Genomic DNA, 23558 nt, shown 5'->3' on the forward strand with positions numbered 1-23558 from the left:
TTTTTCTTTTAAAACTTTAAAAAAAAAATGTTAAATCAGAGTTCTAGCTGTTTGTAACGAAGATATAAACTGAAAGGGTCTGACATGAGCATCAGCGGCCGCAAAGGTGCAAACATCACTTGTTGATAGGGAACTGCAAGCTTCCAAGTTTTGGTTCTTATATATTTTTTTTTTTTTTGGTAAATAACTTGTATTATTAACCAAAAGTGAGAATTTACAGCGCATGAAAACGGAGCTATGCTACTGGACAATAAGCCCCAGTAGTCAGCTCAAGCATTAGTACATAATACTCTAATAGCACACCAGATACATTCCAAAATAATGACCCTCTCATCTAAGCAGCCCCTAGTTCATAACTAAAATGGATAAAAGTTGAAGTTTGACAACCAGTTGGCTATCTTTGGTTTCTTGTTTACCCTTTGATGCACTTCCTATATTAGCACCTTAATGAGCAAGTTGGCAGGTTGACTTCTGCTGAAAGATCCTCTGATTCCTTTCCCTCTATAAGCTATACACAGCAGCAGCTAGGATCATGCGGTACACTTCAGCTTGAGGGGCTCTACCCCTAGCATGCTGCTCTGCCCAGCTAAGCTCTGCTTCCCAACCTCTAGCAAGTCTTCTGATGCCCCATCCATGAGAGCAGCTTTTGCCAGACCTGAGTTGAAAAATCACAAAGAAAGAACAAGTGCTCTAGGCTTTCATTTGCAGCATCACATAATGGGCACTGCTGGTCAGTTGTCACACCCCATTTATATCGTTTGTCTCTGGTTGATAGCCTCGTATTTGCAGCGAGCAGTAGCACAAAAATCCACCTAGGCAATCCAATATTATTACACACAATTCTCCTCCAGTGGACCTTCTGAAACTGACCCCTTAGCTTGACATATAACAGCTTGGTTGAGAACATCATCCATGGAGTACCCAGCCTGAGTAGAATACTTTGTTGCTCTGAGAATCCTCTGAACAATCCAAGATGCCAGTTTGGGCACATCATTTATCATGTCCCTGTTCCTTCCATAGTAACTGTGAGCCCATTTCACTCATAGTTTATCCTGCTTTGCACATATTCCATAACAGCTTACAAATAGCTGCCTTGTTCCACATTTCCACATCAAGAATGTTCAGGTCTCCAGCAAACTTGGGATTACAAAATCCTCTTCCAAGCTAGTAGGGCTTTTTTTGAAAAATCAGTACCACTGGTCCATAAAAAGGTTCTGCAAGTGGCCTCTATGGCTTGGATAATTTTCTTGGGCAACATATACACTTGTACCCAGAATACTTGAATTGAAAACAAGACAGATTTGATTATTTGGGCTCTACCAGCATATGACAAAAACTTTGTGGTCCAGGATTTAATCTTACCAAGCATTTTATCTAGCAAAGGTTGACATTGTACAATAAAGACTCTTTTGGTACTAAGTAGAACACCTCGGTACCTAAAGGGGAGGGAACCCTTACTCATTCCCAGGAGGTCCAACATTTCCTGCTGAACATCATCCTTCAACCCACCAGAGTACACTGAACTCTTGCCAAGATTGGCAATAAGTCCTGATGCTTTTGAAAACAAAGTGAATTTATATGTACTTAAAAAAGTTGAATTTTAAAATGCTCTCAGGCACTTCTCCCAAGGTAGAATTCCAAAGGCCCTTCGAGCTGAGGGACCCTTTCCGTGGCTCTCTACCATCTAATCTTCCACCATGGGTGACAAAATGTTCTTTATTTCGGTGATAAATCTTTTCGAGCTTAAAAATATAGGAGACGACAATTCGGATGGTATTCGTTGATCGAAAGGGGTGAGATACACAAGCAAAGTTACAATGGACGCCTACAATCTCGGATGGGTGTGCGAAGCCCTCAAACAAGCATCAAAAGGGTCGGGAAGCTATACAGAAAGTGGGGAAGGAAACAACAACAAAGCCTATACGTGGTCTATCAAAACTACAATGTTCATGGCAGATTGTGAGAGTAGAAGTTTGGCATGGTTCCTTCAAAGCGGCAGTGATCATCCCGAGTTGAGCTCCAACAAGGGTCGGTATGATATTGCAGAGAAAATCCTTCGATTTCTCGGTAACAACATTCGCCGATTTCCACCACCTACCCCAATGACTAAATCCTATAAAGCCGTCGCTAACATTGAAAGTCGTCGCAGTTAAACCGTAATCTAGGTAACACTCTCGAAAGCCATCCACTCCACGAAGTCCGGTAGGCACCTTCAATGATCCTTTCCACCATAGCCCAAACCACGAAATCATCCATAAATGGTTTCAAATCAAAGGGGAATCACCGCCGGATTCAAAGTCATCCCCATGGACCACAATCGATTCCTCTTTGAACTTCCTTCCGCACATGAAGCCGCGAGAGTAAAGGCGGGGATTGGTTCTGGAATGGCAGTACACCTCTCCTTGACCGGTGGTCGCCGGCATCGCTTCTATTCAACAAGAAAGGTCGGAAAATACCTGGGTTAAAGTTTTTGGGATTCCATTGAATGCTTGGTCACCGGATACGTTTCAACAAATTGGGAATCAATGTGGAGGTTTATCGGTGTTGACGAAGATACGAAGGAAAGAACCCATTTTTTCGGGCTCGTATCTGCATAAAAGAATACCGGCAAGCAAATTCGGCGAGTTTGGGTATTGATTTGCAAGGTTGGAAATTTGAATTATCGATTCTCCCCGGAGATCCGGTCCCTCCATTATCCACCGGGTCTTTGATTGGGTCGAAAAATACTGCATGCGACGTAAGGAGCGTAGTCCTCTTTACACACTATCGCACGTGAAGGAAATTTGAAATTGGCATGTGAGAGCACGTGAAGGGCACGTGGCCGTTATAACAAATAACAAATTAAGGGTTTTACCTCTTAACGGGCCGCCCAAAAACGGGGAAATAAAATCGAAAGAACAAAGGAAAAGCCCACAAAGGGAAAGCCACAAGAGATCTAAACAACGGCTTTTATTCCAAGGGCCCAACCGTAAGCATAAACGAAATTACGTAGCAACGCAAATATGGAGAGCCACCGCCTCCAAAATTGATCCTTGCATTCTCAAACCTCCCTCTTCTTCTCGTGCAAATGTGGTCTCTTTTGATCCTTTCGAATTGGAAATTCAAGCATCCAAACTTAGAGATCGGGGAGCCTTCTGATGGAGCAATTTCACAATTAGAGGCGACGACGAAGGACATGTACGTATGCCCGTCACACCACGCAAAACCGAATCCATCCTTCATTCGATTCTCTCGCGAGGAGTCGATTCGGTATCACCGCTCACTCTTTCAACAGCTTTCTTACCACTTCCTTGGCATTGGGATGGTGCGAGCAGCTGCCAATTGTTGATACACCCGCGGTGGTGGAAACTTCTAAATGGTCGAAATTGACAATGATGAAAGCTTGCAAGGCTTTGGGGGTGAATGTAATAGGTTTCAAACATGAAATTTTTGACATTATCCTTAGAATGGAGGAAAGGAGAAAACTACAAATACAAGAGCAAAAGTTGAAAAATGGGGATCCTAGGAAAGGAAGAACAAAGCTGATCTTGAACTAAAAAAATTGGCACGGGGACTTCAAGAGGGCATGGAAAGAAGGAAAGGGGCAGGTCTCACAAGGTTCTTTCTAGATGAAAGTCAAAGCAATCATCCGGAATGTGCAGGGGGCTTAACAATAAAAATAAGAGAAGCACCTTGAAATCTCTTATCCATAAAACGGGGGGCGACATCATCCGTTTACGGGAAACCAAAATAAATGAATGGAATACTACTTTAATCGGACAAATTTGGGGAAATAGGTGGATAGCTTGGGCTGAACTTAAGGCAATTGGTACCAAAGGGGGAATCCCGATAATGTGGGATAAAAGATTATGGAATTGTGTTGACTCGAAGCTGGTGTCTTTTCCCTATCTTGCGATTTGAGAGTCTTACGAAGATTTTAAATGGGTTCTTTCGGGGTTTATGGGCCTCACACAAACCCGAAAAGAGATGAACTTTGGATTGAACTAGCGGTATTAGGGGGTCCGTGGTCCGATTTGTGGGTAATTGGAGGTGATTTCAATGTATGTAGGTTTGAGGAGGAAAGAATGAATTGCACCGTAAGATCAAGAGCTATGTTGGGCTTCTTCCGACACCATTCAAGACTTAGAATTGATTGATCCTCCTCTCCAAGGAGCTCAATTCACCCGGTCAAGAAGGGAGGAACCTATCCAAGCCTCAAGAATTGACGTGTTTTTAATCTCACCCGAGTGGAGTGAAATGTTCAATGCTATTAAACAGTTTCCATTGCCTAGAGTGTTCTCTCGACCACAAGCCTATTGTCTTGGAAAGGGGGATTGATGCTTCACCCTCTTACTTCAAATTTGAGAACATGTGGCTTCAATCGTATGGATTCCTAGACATGGTAAGAGATTGGTAGAATTCGTACATTGTTTTGGGGTACTCCCCGACTATGTCCCGATCCGTGCTTAGACATCTAAAGAGGACATCACTAAATGGAACAAAGAGGTTTTTGGTAAGATTGATTCTCAAAGACACAAAGCCCTTATGGAATCGGGGAAGGCTAGACCAAATTGCTCGAACAAAGACGTCATACTACGAGGAGAATTTGAAGTCGGGCTAATCCGAAAATTGAGATTCAACAGATTGCCATTGCTGAAGAGATCTCATGGAGGCAAAAATCCAGATGTTTATGGCTGAGAGAAGGAGATAAGAATACTAAGTTCTTCCAAAGAATGGCCAACTCACATAGAAGGGGTAATCGCATTACCGTATTGAAGATAGGGGATGTTTTAATTGAAGACAAGGGCCGATAAAGGCGGTATTCTTGATTATTATCGGAAAGGCGTACTGCGAACGAAGCACGGAGACCCTCGACTGCCTTCGAGTGGACTCTCCACTATCGCGTCGAAGAAAATGAGGTGCTTGAATTACCCTTCAATGAACGGAAGTTTCGAGGCCCCAAAGTCACGTGCTCCGGACAAAGCTCCGGACCGTATAAGGCTTCACCATGGCATTTTTTCGCAGTTCATACGAGCTTCATGAAATGTGACATAATGGGAGCACTCAACTTCTTTCATCGTAATCGTCAAATGGTGAGGTCTTGTAATGCTTCTTTCATTGCCCTCATCCCAAAGAAGAAAGGAGCTTTAGAGCTAAGAGATTTCGTACCTATAAGTCTTATAGGTAGTGTATATAAGATATTGGCAAAGACCCTAGCCGAGAGGATTAAAAAAGTGGTGTCTCTAATCTCTCGGCCACCGAGCGCATTTATGAAAAACAGCAAATCACCGATGCTTCCATGATTGCAAATGAAGTATTAGACTGGAAATTCAAAAGTGGAGAATCTGGGATCCTATGTAACCGGACATGGGAAAGGCTTTTGATCAACTAAATCGGGCTTACTTGATCAACATTTTTGAAGCAAATGGGGTTTGGAGATAGAGCGGTGATCGAGTGGATCTTTTTTTGCATATCAACAAAGAAATTCTCGGTATTAGTAAACAGGAGCCCCGTTGGATTTTTCTCTCTCTAAAAAAGTGGCTAAGGCAGGGAGACCCACTCTCCCCTTTCCTCTTTATTTTGGCCATGGAGGACTCTCTCAAATGCTAGCAAAGGCCAAAGAGCTACGGTGGATTCAAGGATTCCCAAAGTGGTAGAGACCTGCTACCACGGTAATGTTTCTCATCTACTTAATGCGGATGACACCTTGATTTTTTGTGGAGCGGACGATCCAACAAATTCACAACCTCAACATTACTCTTATGGTCTTTGAATCCATTTCTCGTCCGCACATCAACATGCTCAAGAGCATTATTTATCCGTTAATGAGGTCCCCAATCTAGAGGAACTAGGCCGTCGATATTCTAAGTTGCAACGTGGCTCCTTTCCCACCGCTTATCCGGGCCTACCATTAGGTGCTAACTTCAAATCCAATCGGGATTTGGAATGGAGTAATTGAAAAGATGGAGAAGCGACTAGCTACATGGCAACTACGGTACCTATCTACGCGGGGGGACTCACTCTAATCAATAGTGTATTGGATAGTATTCCCACATATTTTATGTCTTTATTTCCTTTGCCGGTTCGGTCTCGGCGGATAGACAGTTAAGGAGAAAATTCTTGTGGGAAGGTAACTTACCAAACTCATAAGTTCTCTCTGGTGAAATGGCGAGCTAAAGCTATTCTACCCAAGGCTCGAGGGGTTGGGAATTAGAAACCTAAAGCCGCATAGCAAAAGTTTGCTTATGAAGTGGCTTTGGAGATATAGGCGAGAATGAGACAGGGTATTGGAGGGACATCATCAAAGCAAAGCATGGATCTCATGACCATTGGAGCCCAAAGAAGAGTACGTTTAACCTCATGGTGGGAGTCCGGAAACACATTAGCGCTTTCATGATGATTTTTTCCGTAAAGTCTTTTCAAAGCTGGTAATGGAAGCAAGATAAGATTCGTTAGACAAATGGATTGGGAACACTACTCAAGGAATCCTTTCCTAGGTCATTCCGGATATAGCTACCAACAAGGAAGCAACGGTTACAACACGAGTTGACAATGCTTGGAGCCCAATCTTGAAGGAACTTTGAATGATTGGGAAATTAATGAACTTCTTCTTCTACTACGGACACTTGAAGAATGCAACTTAGATGCACAAATCTCGGATAGATTACTTTGGGGCGGCACAAGCAAAGGGTCTGCACCGTGAAAGAAAGCTACAAGTTTGGGTGTGCCCGCATGGCATCCTTGAAGATTTTCCCCGGAAACATATTTGGAGGACAAGACAACCTCTTAGGGTCTCTGTTTTACATGGACAACCCCTTCATAAGGCTTGCCTTACTCAAGACAATCTCGGGAAAAGGGCATCATTCTCATCGTCATAGATGTTTTTTCTGCAAACAAGACAATGAGAGTGTCAATCATCTTTTTTTGCATTGCCCCATGTGACTAACATATGGTATTTCTTCTTCTCTTTGTTTGGCCTCCAATGGGTGATGCCCTTTTCCATCAAAGATGCTTATGTTAGTGGATATCTTTGGAGAGTTGACAAGACCATCAAAAGGATGCGGAGGATGATCCCCGGACAATCTTTTGGAGTATTTGGAAAGAGAAGAGCTATGAGATGTTTTGATGGAATATCAACTTCCATAAGTAGCATTAAGGCTAGATGTTTAGTTACTCTTTTCGAGTTGGCACTTTTTTCTCCCCCGTAAACGGTGTGGATAACCTTTTGGATTTTGTTAGCTCCCAATCTTTCTAGCACGCAGGGTCTTAGGGGATATCTTTTTGGATCTTTTGATAGTTTCTGATTTTTGCTCAGCTAGCTTCATGTTAATTCTTGTTTGAAGCAGCTCTATGCTTAGTTGTAACCTCTGCATCTTCTTGATGCCATTCTAATACATTTTAATTATTTCACCAAAAAAAAAAAAAGTGAATTTATCAAAAAGAAGTTGCACAGACTGCACATTCCCTTTATAGAATAACAAGAAGTCATCTGCAAAACCCAATTGTATGATATTTAGCCTACTGCTCTTTGAGTGAAAGTGGAACTGAGGATTCTGCCCAAGGTGTCTAAGCAGTCTACTGAAATATTCCATAGCAATTACAAAGAGGAAAAGGGAGATAGGATCCCCCTGCCTCAACCCCTTCTTAGCTGCAAATAGTGTTGTAGGATGTCCATTGATGAGAATGGAATTAGATACTGTGTTTCACACACATCATTATCCATTGCACAAAAGTCACAGGGAAATTCAAAGCGACAAGTACTTGCTCAAGGAAACCCCATTCCAAGGAATCATAAGCCTTCTGCATGTCAATTTTGAGCATGCATTTGGCTGATACTCCCTTCCTAGTGTATCCTTTAACTAATTCATGGCTTAACAAGATGTTATAAGTAATTAGCCTCCCTGGCACTAAAGCTGTCTGACTACTATCAATAATGCTATCCATCATAGCCTGGAGTCTCTTGGTTAGCACTTTAGTTTATACAACAGTGTGCAACATGAAATGGGTCGAAATTCTTTAACATAGGAAGGATTTTGCACCTTTGGAATCAAAGTCACTGAAGTACAATTAATGGCTCTGAACGTCTTCTTTTTCTTTTAAAGATATGAGATACAGCTGCAGCTACTTCATCACCTATAGTTGGCCAAGCCTTCTTAAAAAAAGACAGCATTAAAGCCATCACAACCAGGTGCTTTAAGGTCAGAGATGTCCTGCAGTGCATTTTGAATTTCCTCTCTGGTGATTGGGGCAATAAGGAGCAACTGCTGAACTCTCTTGAGGATAGGGCGATAGGACACAACATCAGGCTGAATACCTGGCAACTTTGAAGCACAAGAACCTAGAACCTAACAATCTTTAATACAATCCTGTAATTTCCCCTTCAACATCCCCTTTGTTATGCAAAACTCTACCAGTGTCTGATACAAGTTTTTTGATATGATTGTGGTTGACTCTACTTTTCATACTGGCAAAGAAGTATGAGGAATTAAAGTCACCTAGCCCCAGCCACTGAACTCTTGACTTTTGTTTTAAAATACTCTCTTCCACTAGTTCCACTTCTCCAGATCTTGCTTTACACCTTCTCCCTGTCATATAGTAGTTGATTATCATAAATGGTCCTCAGTTGCATTTGTATGTCACTCACTTGTTGTCTAAATGTTTGGATCTTCAGTTCAACATTTGAAAATTCCTTTTGATTCAAGCTCTTCATAGCTCTCTTCATAAGCTTTAGTTTCTTCCACACTCTTTCCATTGGACTACCCTGGACCCGCATGCTCCATACATCTTTCACACATTTCATGAAATCATTGTGATTGGCCAAGTGATTGGAAATTTGAATGGTTTTGCAGCCTGGTCTTGATGTTGCTCCATGGTTACACAACTGAGAAATCTGAATGGTTTTGCAGCCTGGTCCTGATGTTGCTCCATGGTTACACAAAGGAGGGCATGATCAGAAAACTGAGGATCTGTGACTGTCACCTCTAGATGAGGCCACCTACTCATCCAAGCAGTGTTTACTAAGGCCCTGTCTATTTCACTAAACACATGGTTATTGGTCCAAGGTGAAGAACCTGCCTATAGCTTTCAGTTCTGTTAAGCCAGTATTGAGTAAGCACTGCTCAAAATCTTTCACTTCAACATCAACTATATGGCTGCTGTTCATTCTGTCCTCCCCTCTAAAAATAGCATTAAAATCTCCCATGACTAGAAAGGGGTGTATTACCATGGGTTCAAGAGTTTCTAAGTTGTCCCATAAACTTTTCCTAATCTTAATAGTATGTAAACCATATATAGCTATAAACTCTAGCTTAATACCTTGAGTAGGAAGTTCAATCATACAATGTATAAACTGATCATTGGTGTGCAATACAGTCACATCTGCTGCTACTGGATCCTAAATGAGCCAAATTGTGCCTTTTCTAGCATTATAGTTATGATGGCATTCCCAGCCAGGTGCCACTTTCTTTAATATCTGTTGTGCTTTATTCTGTTGTACTCTATGCTCTACCATAGCTATAATACTAATATGTTCCTTCCTTACTGTCTTCAAAAACTCTTTATGCTTGTGCAACTTATTAAACCCTCTAACGTTCCATGTAGCTATCTTCATGTGGAAATGTTTGAAGGTTTGTGATTCCTTCCACCATTCCCTCCTTTATTCTGCCCCACTTCTGCAACAGCAAAAGTTGCTTGTATAGTATGTTGTAGGGTATGTGCATTAAGGGGATGAAAAGCATTAGGAGTTCCTACATCATCATCAGCCTGATTAGATGTGATAGGAACTTTAGAAGCAGACTTTACCACTGATGTCCAGCCTTCATCAGCCTGTTCAGTTGCAGCAGCATCAACCCCTCCAGCATCTACAACAGTAGGTGGCTGAGTTTCAGTACTTGTATCTGCAGTTGTGCCCCCTTTGTTTAACCATACCTGCTGAGTCTTTCTCTGTCCTCCTCTCTGAGCACCCTTTTTAGGTGGATTATCAACAGGCTTAGTCTTAATAGGCTCTCGCTGCTTTGGTTCAGCTTGCTTTACTTGACGCATGTGCCCAATTTGACAAGTAGTACAGTATTGAGGTTTCCATTCATATCGAATCTCCTGATCAAAATTTGCCCCATTAGGATCCAACACTTGCACAACATTAGGCAAAGGCACAGTGACATCCATCTCTGTTAAGACCCTAGCATAAGAAATCCTCTCCATCTTAGTCGTACAGCCATCATCAAAGACAAATTAGGTTGCCTAGTCCACTTGTAACCCTGCTCAATGATTTTACCCCCATCAATTAAGTGGAAGGTTAGAAAATTTAACCCACAGCGGTATCACCTTCAGAACCTCATTCTTAAAGCTGAAATCCGCATTCCATCGTCTTACAATAACTAGTTTAGAGTTAATCATATGAGGTCTTGTATATAGAATTTCAACCCTATCTGCAACCGTCTTGAATTCGACTACAAAGTAATCACCATTATGATAGAAAATTGTTGGTTCTGATGAATACTCCTGAGTGCCTAAAAATCTAGCAATAGCAGCAATTGTGGGAGAAGCTCCAATCACATACAAAATCAGAGCAACTTTCCACTATTCTGCTTCCTGAATCATCTCTTCCGTATCCAATTGCACATATTTGGCCCCATCCTTAATCGTAGGTTGTAAAAATTGAAGTTCCATACCTTTGGAGGCCATTGTCTTTCCTTCAAATAAGCTCACCCATTATTCCCATTGACCGGCAACTCAAGCTTCCTCTGAGCAGCTGACGGTGATCCTACAGCTGGTAGCTACTCCACCGATTAGCTGACAGGTCTATCCTGCAGTTGCACCGCCTGAGATTGCATTTGCTTACCAGTCGGTGTAGCTCAATCCTTTGTGGTTTGGGCCATCGGGGTAGCATAGAAGGTGTTTGGATTTCCCCCTCCTGCATTTTGTTGCCCCTGTAGATTTGATGCCTTCGCCACAATCGGATCTACCAGTAACGTTTTCTTTGGTCGGCCCAAGCGGCGGACGATGGTGATCACTACTATCGTGCACCCATAATAACGTGCGCTGGGAGAAAATTCTAGAGAGAGAAAACAACATCTAACTACACACTAATTTTAGCTATTCCTAGTAAAGTAGAAATGGTTATTTGACCCTTTACAATTATTTTTTTAATTTTATGATCATTTCATAAGAGATTTTTATTTTTTATACATAAAAAATTTTAAAAAAAAATATAAGAGATATGAAAAAATTATTTTCTTCTATTCAAATTATAAGAGGTCATGAAATCTTACTTTCACTTTGGTACACATACCAATAATTGAAGAATACTCCCCCGGGCTTATATTATGTCTTTTATGATTTTTGCATACCCTATAAAAAGAATATTTAACAGTCATAATTATAAGAACATGTATCTAAATTTTCATTTCTCTCCCATTAACGTTTCACTTAATTGAGATTCCGCTTATTGAAGTTGTAAGGTAGAACCAGAAGAAAAAAGGGTAATAAATGATTTCTTATTTTTCTAAAATTTTAAATATTTTGAAACAAATTAAATTAATATGACTCATATTTGAGTATGGATGGAGTAAATCCTGTACTTTCTTTTGGACCTTGTAGTCAGGATTGACAAATGAGAAGTTTCTGCTGAATTAATAAATTTGTCATTGTCAAACCTTGTCTAAATGTTAGTTTGGTTGAAATGAGCTAACCAATGAGTTGTAGACCAACTTGTCCAATTTAATTTCTTAGTTTGTTTAATTAGTAGAAATTTTACGGGCGTCCTATTTGAAGCTGTTATTTTAGCTTGAACACACTGTTTAATTTCACTTGCATATTTACCCACCTCGAAAAAACTTCGATCATGCAGTATCTAAAATTAGCCTTGGTAAAAAAATATATGAAATTACATATGACTGAAGTTAGGGCTTTTCTACCTGAACTTCAAGCAAAAAAGGCTGAACTTGAGTCGTATATGCATGAACTTCAGACAAAAATGCTTGAACGTTCAACCATTTTTGCCTAAACGGTAAAATGACTGAAGTTCAGCCACATATGGCTCAGGTTCAGACAAAAATGGTTGATTTCAGCCATGTGTGCTTGAAGTTCACGAAAAAATGACTCAAGTTCAGCCATATGTATAGGAACATCAGCCATACGCATTGGCAAGCCTAATTTCAAACACCGCATGTTTAAAATTGTTCTGAAGTGGATGGACTTACAAAGCTTTGCACACTACGAATATGGCTTAAATAGTGATCCCAGAATCAGGCATCTGTGCAGTTCAACCTTTTAATTATCAAACAAAACAGTAACTTTCTTTCTTTTTTACTAAAACTACAAAATTTCGCATGGGTCATTTGAGTTACATACTTAGCCTAAATCAGCTCAACTTTATATGGGTTGAATTTGGATGAATCAAGATGAGTTGCATTAATAAATGGCCTCCAAAAGGGGTGGTCCTTATTTTTTGGCCCATTTAACAATTTTTATTTAAAACAATCTTTGTTTCAGAAAATTCGCTAGCCATAGCTTTTGTTGCCCACCCGGCAGACGTCGTGGACATAAATTAGTTTTGTCTATAAGACAGAAGCTTAGCATATTTCAAGACAGTGAACCTGCTCATTGACCACAAGCTCTGCCTTATAGGCAAAAGCTAGAACTTATGCCTAATGGACAATAGAGACGAAACTTTTGTTGCCTATGAGGTATAAATTTTAGCTTTTACTTATAAGGCAGGAGTTCAGGATATTTCAAGATAGTGAACCCGCATTGACCACAAGTTCTGCATTATAGGCAAAGCTAGAACTTATGCCTGATGGGCAACATAAGTTCTTCCCAACGAATTTTTTCAAAATTCTGTTAAAGAGAGACACATTCAAGACCAGACACTTTTGGAGATATCACGCGTCATTCCTCAATCAAAATTAGGGGGTCATATTTTTGTGTGCGAATTTTGTCACCCACCCTTATTTATAGTGTAGCAAAAGTCTTAAGATAAGTACCTTAGCTATCTTCACACTTAAGGCCCACTTGTGTGTTGTGAGCGAATCAGCGAATGGCAGACTCCCTCCGTCACAATTTATATGACGTATTTTGACTGGACACGGATTTTAAGAAATAAAGAAAGACTTTTGAATCTTGTAGTCCAAAACAAGCCAAAGATTTTTGTTTGGTTATAGATCATCTCGTTCAGCGTAAAAAGTAAAGTTTAAAATTAAATTATTGTCAAATAAGAAAATGTGTCATTCTTTTTTGAACTGACTAAAAAAGAAAGGCTGTCATATAAATTGAGACAGATGGAGTAACAAAGAGCAAAAAAATGGGAAATCTATAATCAAGATTTTTGATACTCTAACACGAAGAATTCCAGTTAGACACTTCCGTGACATGTAAATTTTCTTAATGCTTATTAGCTATCTGTGCATGGAATTTGTTTAATAAAAAATGAAACAAATTTCAAATGGTTTTGCAGTTTTGTGGTTGATTCTAACCCCCTATTTGGATGGTTGTTTCCCGTGGTTCATTAATGTATAGTATGATATAGTACAGTATGGTATTGTATTGTATTGTACTATATTAATGAACACAATATTTGGATAGACTGTATCGTTTGTTGGGGTTTAATAACATTTATATTGTTTGGTTTGACTGTATGATACTGTATAATAACTTCTAAGTTTACTAAAACACCCTTAACTCTTAACTCTTAATTAGAAAATTAGTTTATATATATCAATAAAACTCAGGTAAAAGATAAAATAGAAACTTTAAAAGATAAGTAGGTGGTGGGTGGTTGTGGGATGAGGGTGGTGTAGTGGTTGGTAGGAGGGGGTGGTTGTGGGATAAGGGTGGGGATAGTGGGTGGTAAGGTGAGGGTGAGTGGTTGTGGGGTGGGCTTGGGTGGTGATGAGGGGTAGTGGGTGGTGGGTGGAGTAGTTAGGGGGAGGGGTTGGGGATGGTTGGGATGGGGTGGGGGAGGGGTGAGGGTGAGTGGTAGGGTGGGGGTAGGAGTGGAGGTGGGGTGAGGGTATAAAGGAGAAATGAAATGCGTAACCACGCAAAAATCACCAAATCTGTAGTTACAAAAATTGAACTTTTTCATGGTTATATAACCACAGAATTACAACGGATTTACAACACCATATTACCTAATTTTAAGAACAACAGATACAAACATAGTTTCGTAGAAAACCGTACATTAATGAACCACGGGAAACAACCATCCAAACAGGTAAAGAGTGAATATGGTGCTGCAATATGTATGGGCTGGATCCACGGTCTTTTTTGGGCGGATTTCCCTTCATGCGGACTGGTCTTTAATTTTTGTTCCTCAAATCATTGGTTTTTAATTTTTTTTCTTTGGCTTCTCATTTAATGAAAATTGTGGATCAAAGTAACCTTATTCGTTGGTCTACGACATCAGAGATTATGGGTTCGATCCACAGCAGAGGCTCCAAATTAGTTGTTTCCTTCCAATTGTTTTTTCCGCATAAGTTCGGATATTGGAAGGAAACAACTAATTCGTGTGTAATGTTCTCTACTAGTTGTTCCTTTTGTCCAAAGTGCACCATCTTGTCACAACATGGGCTTCATATTAGAGAAAGCCCGATAATTAACTGGGCTAAGAAAGCTTGCAGCAAACGTTTTTTTTTTTTTTTTTTTTTTTTTTTTTTTTTTTTTTTTTTTTGATTGTCCTTCATTTGGGGTGATCTTTCATTTTTGCCCTTCAAATTGGTGGTCTTTAACTTTTTCCCTCTGCCTTTGCAAATTCTACCTTAAGGCATTTGCAAAATTCTGCCTTTGGGCCTTAAGCCCAGAATTTGCATGGACAGAACTCTGCCTTAAAATTCTACCTTAAGAAAGAATTTGCAAAGGCAGAGGACAAAAATTAAAGACCATCAATTTGAGGGGCAAAAATTAAAGACCACCCCCAGCGAAGGGCAATCCTGCAAATTGCCCGCAAACGTTCAGGCTTACGTAAAGAAATTTTACATGATTAATAGTAATAATTACTTGGCATAACTACCTCTAAGAGGTAATTATTGATAGTAACTGTTGATATCTAATTTTTGACCTCCCATAATTTGTTTTAATTACTTAGAGTCCTTGAATATCAAACGGAGTGAAATCTGTATTTTTAAAAGTCAAAATAATTTTATAAAAATTGTTTAGATAATATTTTACCAAATTTTGCTTGATAAAGTAATTTCTATAATAGTTTAAATTAATCTAAGTATTTTACAATTATGATGTTTTGCTAAATTAACCAAGAGAAAATAATTTACAACAATTATTAACTTAATTGTTTAAATTGTCAAATTAACAAATTGTTAAGTATTTCACTCTATTTTCAAGGAGGTTGATTTAATTAAAATAAATCATCTTTTGCCCCTCAAATTTTAATTTCTGCATGATCGAGTCATATTGATAATTTTTAAAATTAATCATAATTGGTTTGGGTAACTAATTATGGTTAAATTTGTGAATTTCTTATGTGTTAATTACAACTATAATTGAGATAATCAATTAATTAGCCAAAATGAGGCCACAATTGGAAATAGCAAATTCATGCTTCAACTCAATTAAGGCCATTACCCCTCCCCCACCCCCCACCCCTTTTTTTTTAATGAAGATTAGTCGTGTTTTTGAATTAATTGGTTGATTAATTCCAATTTAATAGCAAATCAATCTCTCAAATTGTCTTTTTTTTTTTCCATTAATTCTGTTTTTTTTTTGCTGCATTAGTGTATATATATATATCTGTGTGTGTGTGTGTGTGTGTGTGTGTGTGTGTGCCTTTTTCCGAGGGGGACAAATTTCAACAAGTCCGGCCCGACAAGGGCCGCCAATACAAGTGAAGTAAATGAAGGGGCTAAAGGCCCCATTCATTATTTTCAAATGCCAAACGCGTCTTACACTCTTCCCTTTCCCTTTCCCTTTCAAAACCCTAGACGCCTCCTTGGTGCTCTTCTCTCTCATCGTAATCGAAGCCATTTTTGGCAAAGTTGCAGAGGCCTTTTGCTTTTTACAGTACTGTATGGCCTCAACGGGTAAAACATTCAATGCTTTCACCCGTTACCACCACGAATCGACCAAACGGGGTATTAACAGGCTTATTTACTTGATTTTTGGTATTTTTTATTATGTGTTCAATGGTCTAACACTGCAATCCTTTAATGGTTCTTGTTTTTTTTGCGATTTTGAACTTTGAGATCTTGTTGGTTCGCGATGAACTTTTTAGATCTGGGTTTAGTTGATCGAATCTTGACCCGTGATGTATAGTTGACCCAATCTTGACCCTTCAACGCCAAAAGTGTGAGGAAAATCCCCAACTTGGAGGATTGTCCCACATCGGGTGATTTGAGATTTTGAGGGTTTAAGGGGTTCTATAAATAAGGTCTTATATTTTCAGAAAAAGGGGAGGGAAATCGGAGAAAATTTCTTTAGTTTGCATAATACTGAGAATATCAGTGGTTTTTTGAGCTTCTGCTTGAAACCCTTTTAAAATTCTCGGTAAGTTTAAAGTTTTTTTTATATATAAAATCTTCTCTTGAGTGTTCTTATTGGCTGGGAGCGTTTGGAGTAGATTTCCAAGTTCGATCTCTTCGAGGTTGCGCCTTAGAAAGGTAATTTCTTTTTTCTTTTATGGTTCTCTTCATACATTATGTGCTAAGTTGTTCTTTATAGTAGTTTACTGTTGTATAGGCTGTATGAATGATTAGGATGTTCTATCCTGTTTATATGGTTTTTACTTTGGTCTGCTGGATGATTGTGTTTTAGTATTTTATTTATCAATCCTGGTATGTTGTTGGTTTCATAAGCAATCTAAAAAATACGAATCATGCTAGTCTAGTCTTGTGTTGGTTTGGTTGATCTATAATGGACATATCATGCTGTTATTGACTTAGTTTTTTGAGGGAGGACATTAAAGAAGTTATCTGCATCACTCTTGGTCTGTTTAGATTCAATATTGACATGTTCTTTTTCCCTTCCTTGCTTTTCTTGAATGGACATGCCTAGTCTGTGTTTGACCAAGAGAGGTTTGAACTTTCTTTCTTTGTGAGATTTTTTATCAAAGATAAGTCAGGCATTTAACTTGGGTATAGAAAGAGTGCTTAATTATCTACTTGTTGTTTGGTTTCAGTAATCTTAAGTTTGGCTGTAATCTGTCCTGTTATATGTTAACCTTAAACCATAGTCTGTCCTGTTATGTGCTAATCTTGAACTGCAAATGACATAGGGGCTTAATGAGAACTTATCTCAGGTGTCAATTGGAAAACTAACTTAAAACTAGTATGTTATGTGCTGAATCTGCTACCTAGATGTCATTTATGTGGAGTATGGTGAGCTGATCATTGTATGCTATTGTTCAGTTTTCCCTTTTTTTTAAAAAAAAAAAAAAAGTAACATAAAAATGGTACAGTTAGGTCCTATTTGTAAATGAGTCTGATTAATGCAAAGGTTTGGCTCTGGTTAAATCACACGCAAATGGTGTTGATCTGTGTTAAGTTGAAACTTGACTTAGTCTGTCAAAAATATAGATTCTGATATAAGAGATATAGTTTCATCACTTGTTTAAACTTCATGCTAGTTGTTTGAGTGTTGTCTTCCTCTTTGATTAAGACTATGTCTACATTAAGCAACATAACATATATTCCCTTTCCTACACTGTTTTGTAGCAACCCATTGAAGGATCATGTTTATCCCTGTTTAAATTCTTCTTTGTGTGAAATAATGATATATCATGATTTTAACATGTCTGTATGTTGATCCTATATGCATTATTTAACCTACATATACTGTGTGGCATTATCAGTTCTAAGTGCCCCTTTCTTTTATAGAAGTTAACCAAGGCAGTTGGCATGTATATCTGTGTATCATCTAGTATACCCTCATCTAATACATTAATAGAGAGCTTTGAGTGGTCATTAGGGATAAGCTTAAGCCCTCCCCTGTGTTTGCCATGCACGGGTTCAAAGAAACCCCTTGGATCTTGTGTGACACCAGGAATAAATGGGGGTAAGAGCTTTCTTATAATTGACCGTTCAAGAATCTCTATGGATGTGCGTGATCATGTACTATGGGTGTATATAGATATATTCCATCTCTGTTTTGGTCTAAATATTGAATGTTTTACTTAAAATTCTGTACTGTTTTTTTTTTCATTTGAATTCGATGGTTTGTTCATATTTTGGCCTAAGTGGGTATACATGATATTGATTCCTTATCTTTCTTTTTTTTGGGAACCCCCTCTTTGCATTTCTGGGTCACTTCTCTACAAATACAAGGATTGGGCTGAGGCCCAATCCTACTTCTGCCAGAGTGGAAATTTGTTGTTTGTAAGGGAAGCTGTGTTTTTTTTGTGAAGGCCCAACATGGGTAAAACTAGTAAGGGCCAACTATGGGTGAGAATAGTGTTAATGGGTGTGGGTAGCCCATTAACTAAGTTTCCTTGCTCTCTCTTGCTTGATCACGTTGATGTAATTTTTTGTTGTAAGATTAAACTTCTACTATTAGTGAAACCCTCATGAATATAGACTAGGATTAACACTTAGCTAAGTAGGTCGTTATTTTAAATGGGCGCAAATCCTTTTTCTAACAAAATCTCGGTTTTATAAAAAGAAAAAAAAATGTTTTGCTTACTTGGCCTTTGAACCATTTTGGGACATAAAAGCGGTGAAGATTTGTTAAAGCAGTCTTGAAACTGGGTTAAATGGATTATTTCAGTGATCTAAAAGCTTTTTTTTAAATTAAGTTTCGCAAAATAAAATTGGCTAATAGCTTTGAAATTTAAAATGGTCTCTCCAATTGAGTAACAATCCCTCGATACAAAGAAAAAAGAAGGTGTTTTTTTATGGATGATTTGTTTTGGACCTAGAAGTCCACCTTAACTTGGACCAAAACCATTTGAAAAAAAAAAAAAAAAAAAGAACAGCTGGGCTGCTCTTCTTTGAGAAAATAAGGCATGTTTTGGATCTATTGAACTTGAGGAATTTGGGTTAAAAGCGGGACTCTATTTTTGGACTGAAACTGAAAATGGGTTGTGCGTGAGAATGACTTTCGAAAACCAGTTCCTTGGGCTGAATATGTTGTGACACGTGATGGGCCAAGTTTGACTGGATTAAAAAAATTTGATTTTGGGCCCGGTTCAAGTTTGGACGGATGTGGTTATGTGGAATATGGTATGGACATATTGGGCTTCACTGAAAATGGGCCTAATAAGTATAAAATCCGTAATTACTAAACACATTTTGTTAGGACTAGAATAGTAGTGACTCTACTCGAGAGCGATCCCGGGTGTGTCCTAGTCTAGAAACGAAGTGGGTTGAATACTTACGTGGATTTTTAAACCAAACCCCCTTATTTTAAGGGGAATTTTTGCCAAACTTTTTTGGAGATGATGATATAAATGCTATATTTTGCGAAGGATTTAGGGCTAATTATTTTGGATAAAAAAAAAAGCTCTCTTCTCACTCCTAAACCTTACGTGCAAACCCTAACCTAGTCGTCCCTATGAGAAGATGACCATATTGGCCACTAGTCAGCCGTCGTTGATGGCTGGCCAGGCTGCTCACACATCCACCACCATCATAGACAATATTCCAACCCAACTAGAAACCTCAAAGACCAAATACAATGAATTGTTTAAGCCACACACTTTGAACCCCATGCAAAACCCTAACCCTATGTCAACTATTCCTTTGAAGACTATAACTTTTTGCAATGATGTACCAGTACTACGTTGGAAACAAAATGAAGTTGAACAAATGGAACAAATGCAGAAACTACAATATGCCGTCATCGGTTAGTTTTCTTACGGCTGGCCTGAGATGGAAGAACTACGTACCATTGTGCCTGCGCAATGTGGGATTAAAGGACAGTGTGAAATTGGTCTATTTAGATATAGGCATGTATTGATATGTTTATCCCTCAGGGAGGACTTTATTAATCTATGTTCCAAACTGTCATATTATATACAGTCGTGGGATGGATGTTCTTATCAAATGATGCCTTTAATTTATGATACTAAGTTTAAAATAGACGAGGAAACATCTAGGGTGATTACTTGGATCTCATTCCCAGATCTTATGCCAACTTTCTTTGGTCAAGAGTCTCTATTTTCACTTGCTTCTGCTGTTGGAATTCCTCTACACCTGGATAAAGCAACTGAGAATAGAACTAGACCAAGCTGTGCACGAGTTAAAGTTTTGCTAGACTTGTTGTTTGGTCTTCCTTCCTATGTGAATATGGAAATTGAAGATGATGAAACTCAGGGAATTAGAGTGGATAAGGTAAAGATCAAATATGATTATTTGCCAAAGTATTATTGTGAATGCAAGTTACAAGGTCATGCTGAAGATGAATGCTGGAATTTACACCCTGAATTAGCATATGTTTATGATTAGGAGAAGGGTACTGATGTTCAGGAGAATGGAAAACATGTGGTTATAAGTGAAGATAAGGGGAACTTATCTGTTGTGGTTACTAAACAAGACATGCCTAGTAATTTTGGAAAAGGAAAAGCTGTGATTCATCAGGAATTTCATCAAAATCCAATCCCTGAGAAGAAAAGGAAGAATCAACATAATAATAGGAGGAGATTTAATGATAGACTATTGGCTAGTGGCAAAGTGCTTGGTGATCCTAGAAATTGGAATGTAGTGAAAGATAATAGAGGGTTTGATGAGCCACCATCTACAAGCACAGATGAAACTACTCAAAAACAAAGTCAACAGGTTGATGATATAGTTACTCATAACAAGTTTGATGCCTTACAAGAAGATGAGCAGGCCATTGAGGTCATCAATGCTGATAGTGTGGACCAGAATGAAGAGGTGATCAACATTGAGATTGGACATAATGGATTAATACAAGGAAAGGATGACCAAATACAACAGCAAATTCATCAAAGTGTAGTGGTACAGCAAAAGGAGACTGAAGCTATTGTAAAAGCTTCCAGTGTGGTAGTGAATAATGGAAAAGAACCAACTACATTAGTAAAAGGTAATGAAGTTCTGCATAAGGAGGCACCAATGGAGGTGGAAACAGCATCACAATCTCAAACAGCACAAGAGGAGGGGTTGACTGATTTTGAAGTGGACCCATCTAATGAGGAAAGATTAGTGGAAGAACAACCTTTGATGGAAAACAACAATTTGGCTGTGATGGAAAACAATAACTTGGATTTGATGGATTTGGCCTTGATGGAAAACAATAACTTAGAGGGTCAAATTCAGGTTACTGATGTTCTCCTGGGAAGGAAGCTGGATTGATCGAGTAAATACCTCAGGATCAACAAGTCACAAAGATAAGGGGAAATTCTCCTATGAGGGACTTACATGATCTGGTATCTCATAATATTAAAGAGTTGGATGTAGGATCAGATACAATAGATAAAAAGGCAGAAGATATCAGCTGTTTAGATGATGAAGAAGCTATTGCTACTGTATTGGATCATGTTACAAAAGAAGCAGACCTATCACCTAAGTCTCAGGTGAAAGGTACAAGAAATGCCAAGAAACAAGTAGGTCAGGAAATCCAACGTGTAAGAGTGATGCCAAAAAGAGGTTCTTCTAAATCTAGTTATAAATGCTGATGAAGGCTCTTTTTTGGAATATTAGATTAGTGAGAACTCAAAAAGCTTTTCATAGAGTGCGAGATCTTTTTGCCGTGCACCACAAGTTCTTTCTGATAGCTTTTATGGAACCTTTCCAACATTTGAGACATATTGATCAATATAGAAGGAAAATTGGTATGCAGTATGCCAAGGCTAATTGCAATGGTAAAATATGTTTTTTTTGTGAATGAAAACATTGATGTGGAGATTTTAGAGGATACTGCACAACAAATTACTGTTAAGCTGTTTTTACAGGAATTGCACTAAAATATGGTAGTTACTATGGTGTATGCCAAGTGTGATAAAGTGAAAAGAGTGAATTTATGGGACTGTTTGTGTAATATATCAACCACTATGTCAATGTCATGGCTAGTAGGTGAGATTTTAATGTAATTCTGAATGAAGAAGAGAAGATTGGAGGCTTGCCTGTTTTCCCTCAGGAATATGAAGATTTTGCTTGTTGTGTCAATTCCTGTGAGTTGTCTGAGGTTAACTTCAAAGGCAGCCCTTTTACATGGTGGAATGGTAGAACAAATGGAGAATGCATTTTCAAAAGGTTGGATAGGATGCTTGTTAATAATCTGTTTCAATCTTGGTTTGGTCAAATTGAAGTAGATCACCTATCCAGGACTGGATCTGATCATACACCTTTGTTATTATCTTGTACTGATCAAACTCAGACTTTTTTTAAAACTTTCAAATTTTTGAAATTTTGGACTGAGCATGTAGATTTTTCCAGATGTAGTTAGGCAACATTTGCAAGGTGATTCAGCTGATGTTTTTCTGGCTTTTAAGCAGAAATTGAAAAGTGTGAAATCTACTCTATCACAGTGGAGAAAATATACTTTTGGTGACATTTTCAAACAACTGAGTATTAGAGAGGAGATAGTTAGAATCAAAGAATACTTGTTCGAAGAATTCCCTACAGAAGGTAATAGAATGATCGTTCAAAGAGCACAAGCTGAACTGAAGAAATGTATGCATTATGAGGAATAACTTTCGAGACAAAAAGTCTGGTTTTGACTTTTTGCGTAAGAGATAGAAATACAAGATTCTTCCATAATACAAGACGGCATAAGGAAGAGAACTCGATCAAAAAGAATACAAAACTCCGATGGTACTTGATCAAGGATCTACAATCTAGCAAGATGAGGCAATTTCCTTTTAACAGAAGCAATTCACTCAAGAGCCTCAGCAGGAGGAGTTTTCATTATTGGAGCATATTCAAGAGTTGGTGACAGAGGAGGATAATGATGTATTTTGCAGCATTCCAAGTCTTGAAGAAGTTAGGCAAGCTGTATTTGAACTAGCTGGGGATAGTGCAAGTGGCCCTGATGGTTTATCAGGTTTGTTTTACCAGTCATGTTGGGATATAGTTGGTGTTGATGTGCATAAGGCGGTGAATACTTTGAGGGCCATACTCTTCCTAAGTCTATAACACACACAAATCTAGTATTGTTGCCTAAGAAGAATGAAGTTGAGACTTTTTTTTTATATAAGGCCAATAAGTTTTAGCAACTTCATAAACAAGATAATCTCTAGAGTGTTACATGACAAGATTGATCATTTTCTTCCTAAGCTCATTTCAGATAATCAGTCTGGTTTTGTTAAAGGAAGAAACATCATTGAAAATGTCTTATTGACTCAGGAAATTGTGTCTGACATCAGATTGAGAGGAAAACCTGCAAATGTAGTTTTGAAACTCGATATGACCATGTCTATGATGTAGGTATCATTTTTTTAACCAAGGTACTCGTGAAGACGGGGTTTGCGTAAAGGAGTGTGGACTTAGTATGGAGATTGTTAGCTACTAATCGGTATTCGGGCCAGTTAATGGTCAACCTCATGGCTTCTTTCATTCAACTAGGGGTGTCAAGCACGGTGACCCTTTGTCACCTGCTTTGTTCATTTTATCAGCAGAGGTTCTGACAAGAGCTTTGAATTCATTGTTTGAAATCACTGAGTTTAAAGGTTATGGGAT

General features: G+C 38.6%; 1 protein-coding gene and 1 long non-coding RNA gene across 2 annotated transcripts; both read right to left on the bottom strand.

The window, feature by feature from the left end:
- Nucleotides 1–160: 160 nt before the first annotated feature.
- LOC132038978 (uncharacterized) lies at nt 161–8859 on the bottom strand. The gene is made up of 2 exons (XR_009410329.1): nt 7391–8859; nt 161–1554 (listed from the first exon to the last, which is right to left on the bottom strand). It is a non-coding gene; the product is annotated as an uncharacterized LOC132038978 (long non-coding RNA).
- An 8-nt stretch (nt 8860–8867) lies between these two features.
- LOC132038977 (uncharacterized) lies at nt 8868–11068 on the bottom strand. Its single transcript, XM_059429489.1, has 2 exons — nt 9781–11068; nt 8868–9650 (listed from the first exon to the last, which is right to left on the bottom strand). The coding sequence occupies exons 1-2, from the start codon at nt 10177–10179 to the stop codon at nt 9564–9566; spliced, it is 486 nt and encodes a 161-aa protein (XP_059285472.1). The 5' UTR covers nt 10180–11068; the 3' UTR covers nt 8868–9563.
- Between the last annotated feature and the right edge of the window lie 12490 nt (nt 11069–23558).

This window comes from Lycium ferocissimum, chromosome 12 (assembly GCF_029784015.1).
Source record: "Lycium ferocissimum isolate CSIRO_LF1 chromosome 12, AGI_CSIRO_Lferr_CH_V1, whole genome shotgun sequence".
Taxonomy (NCBI): Eukaryota; Viridiplantae; Streptophyta; class Magnoliopsida; order Solanales; family Solanaceae; genus Lycium; species Lycium ferocissimum.

Excerpts from the sequence above, each read along its gene's own strand:
- LOC132038977 (XM_059429489.1), bottom strand. The coding sequence starts at position 10,179 with ATGGAGAGGATTTCTTATGCTAGGGTCTTAACAGAGATGGATGTCACT. Across the intron at positions 9,651-9,780 it reads ATGAAGGCTGGACATCAGTG|AAGTGGGGCAGAATAAAGGA; the intron begins GTAAAGTCTGCT and ends TTGCTGTTGCAG.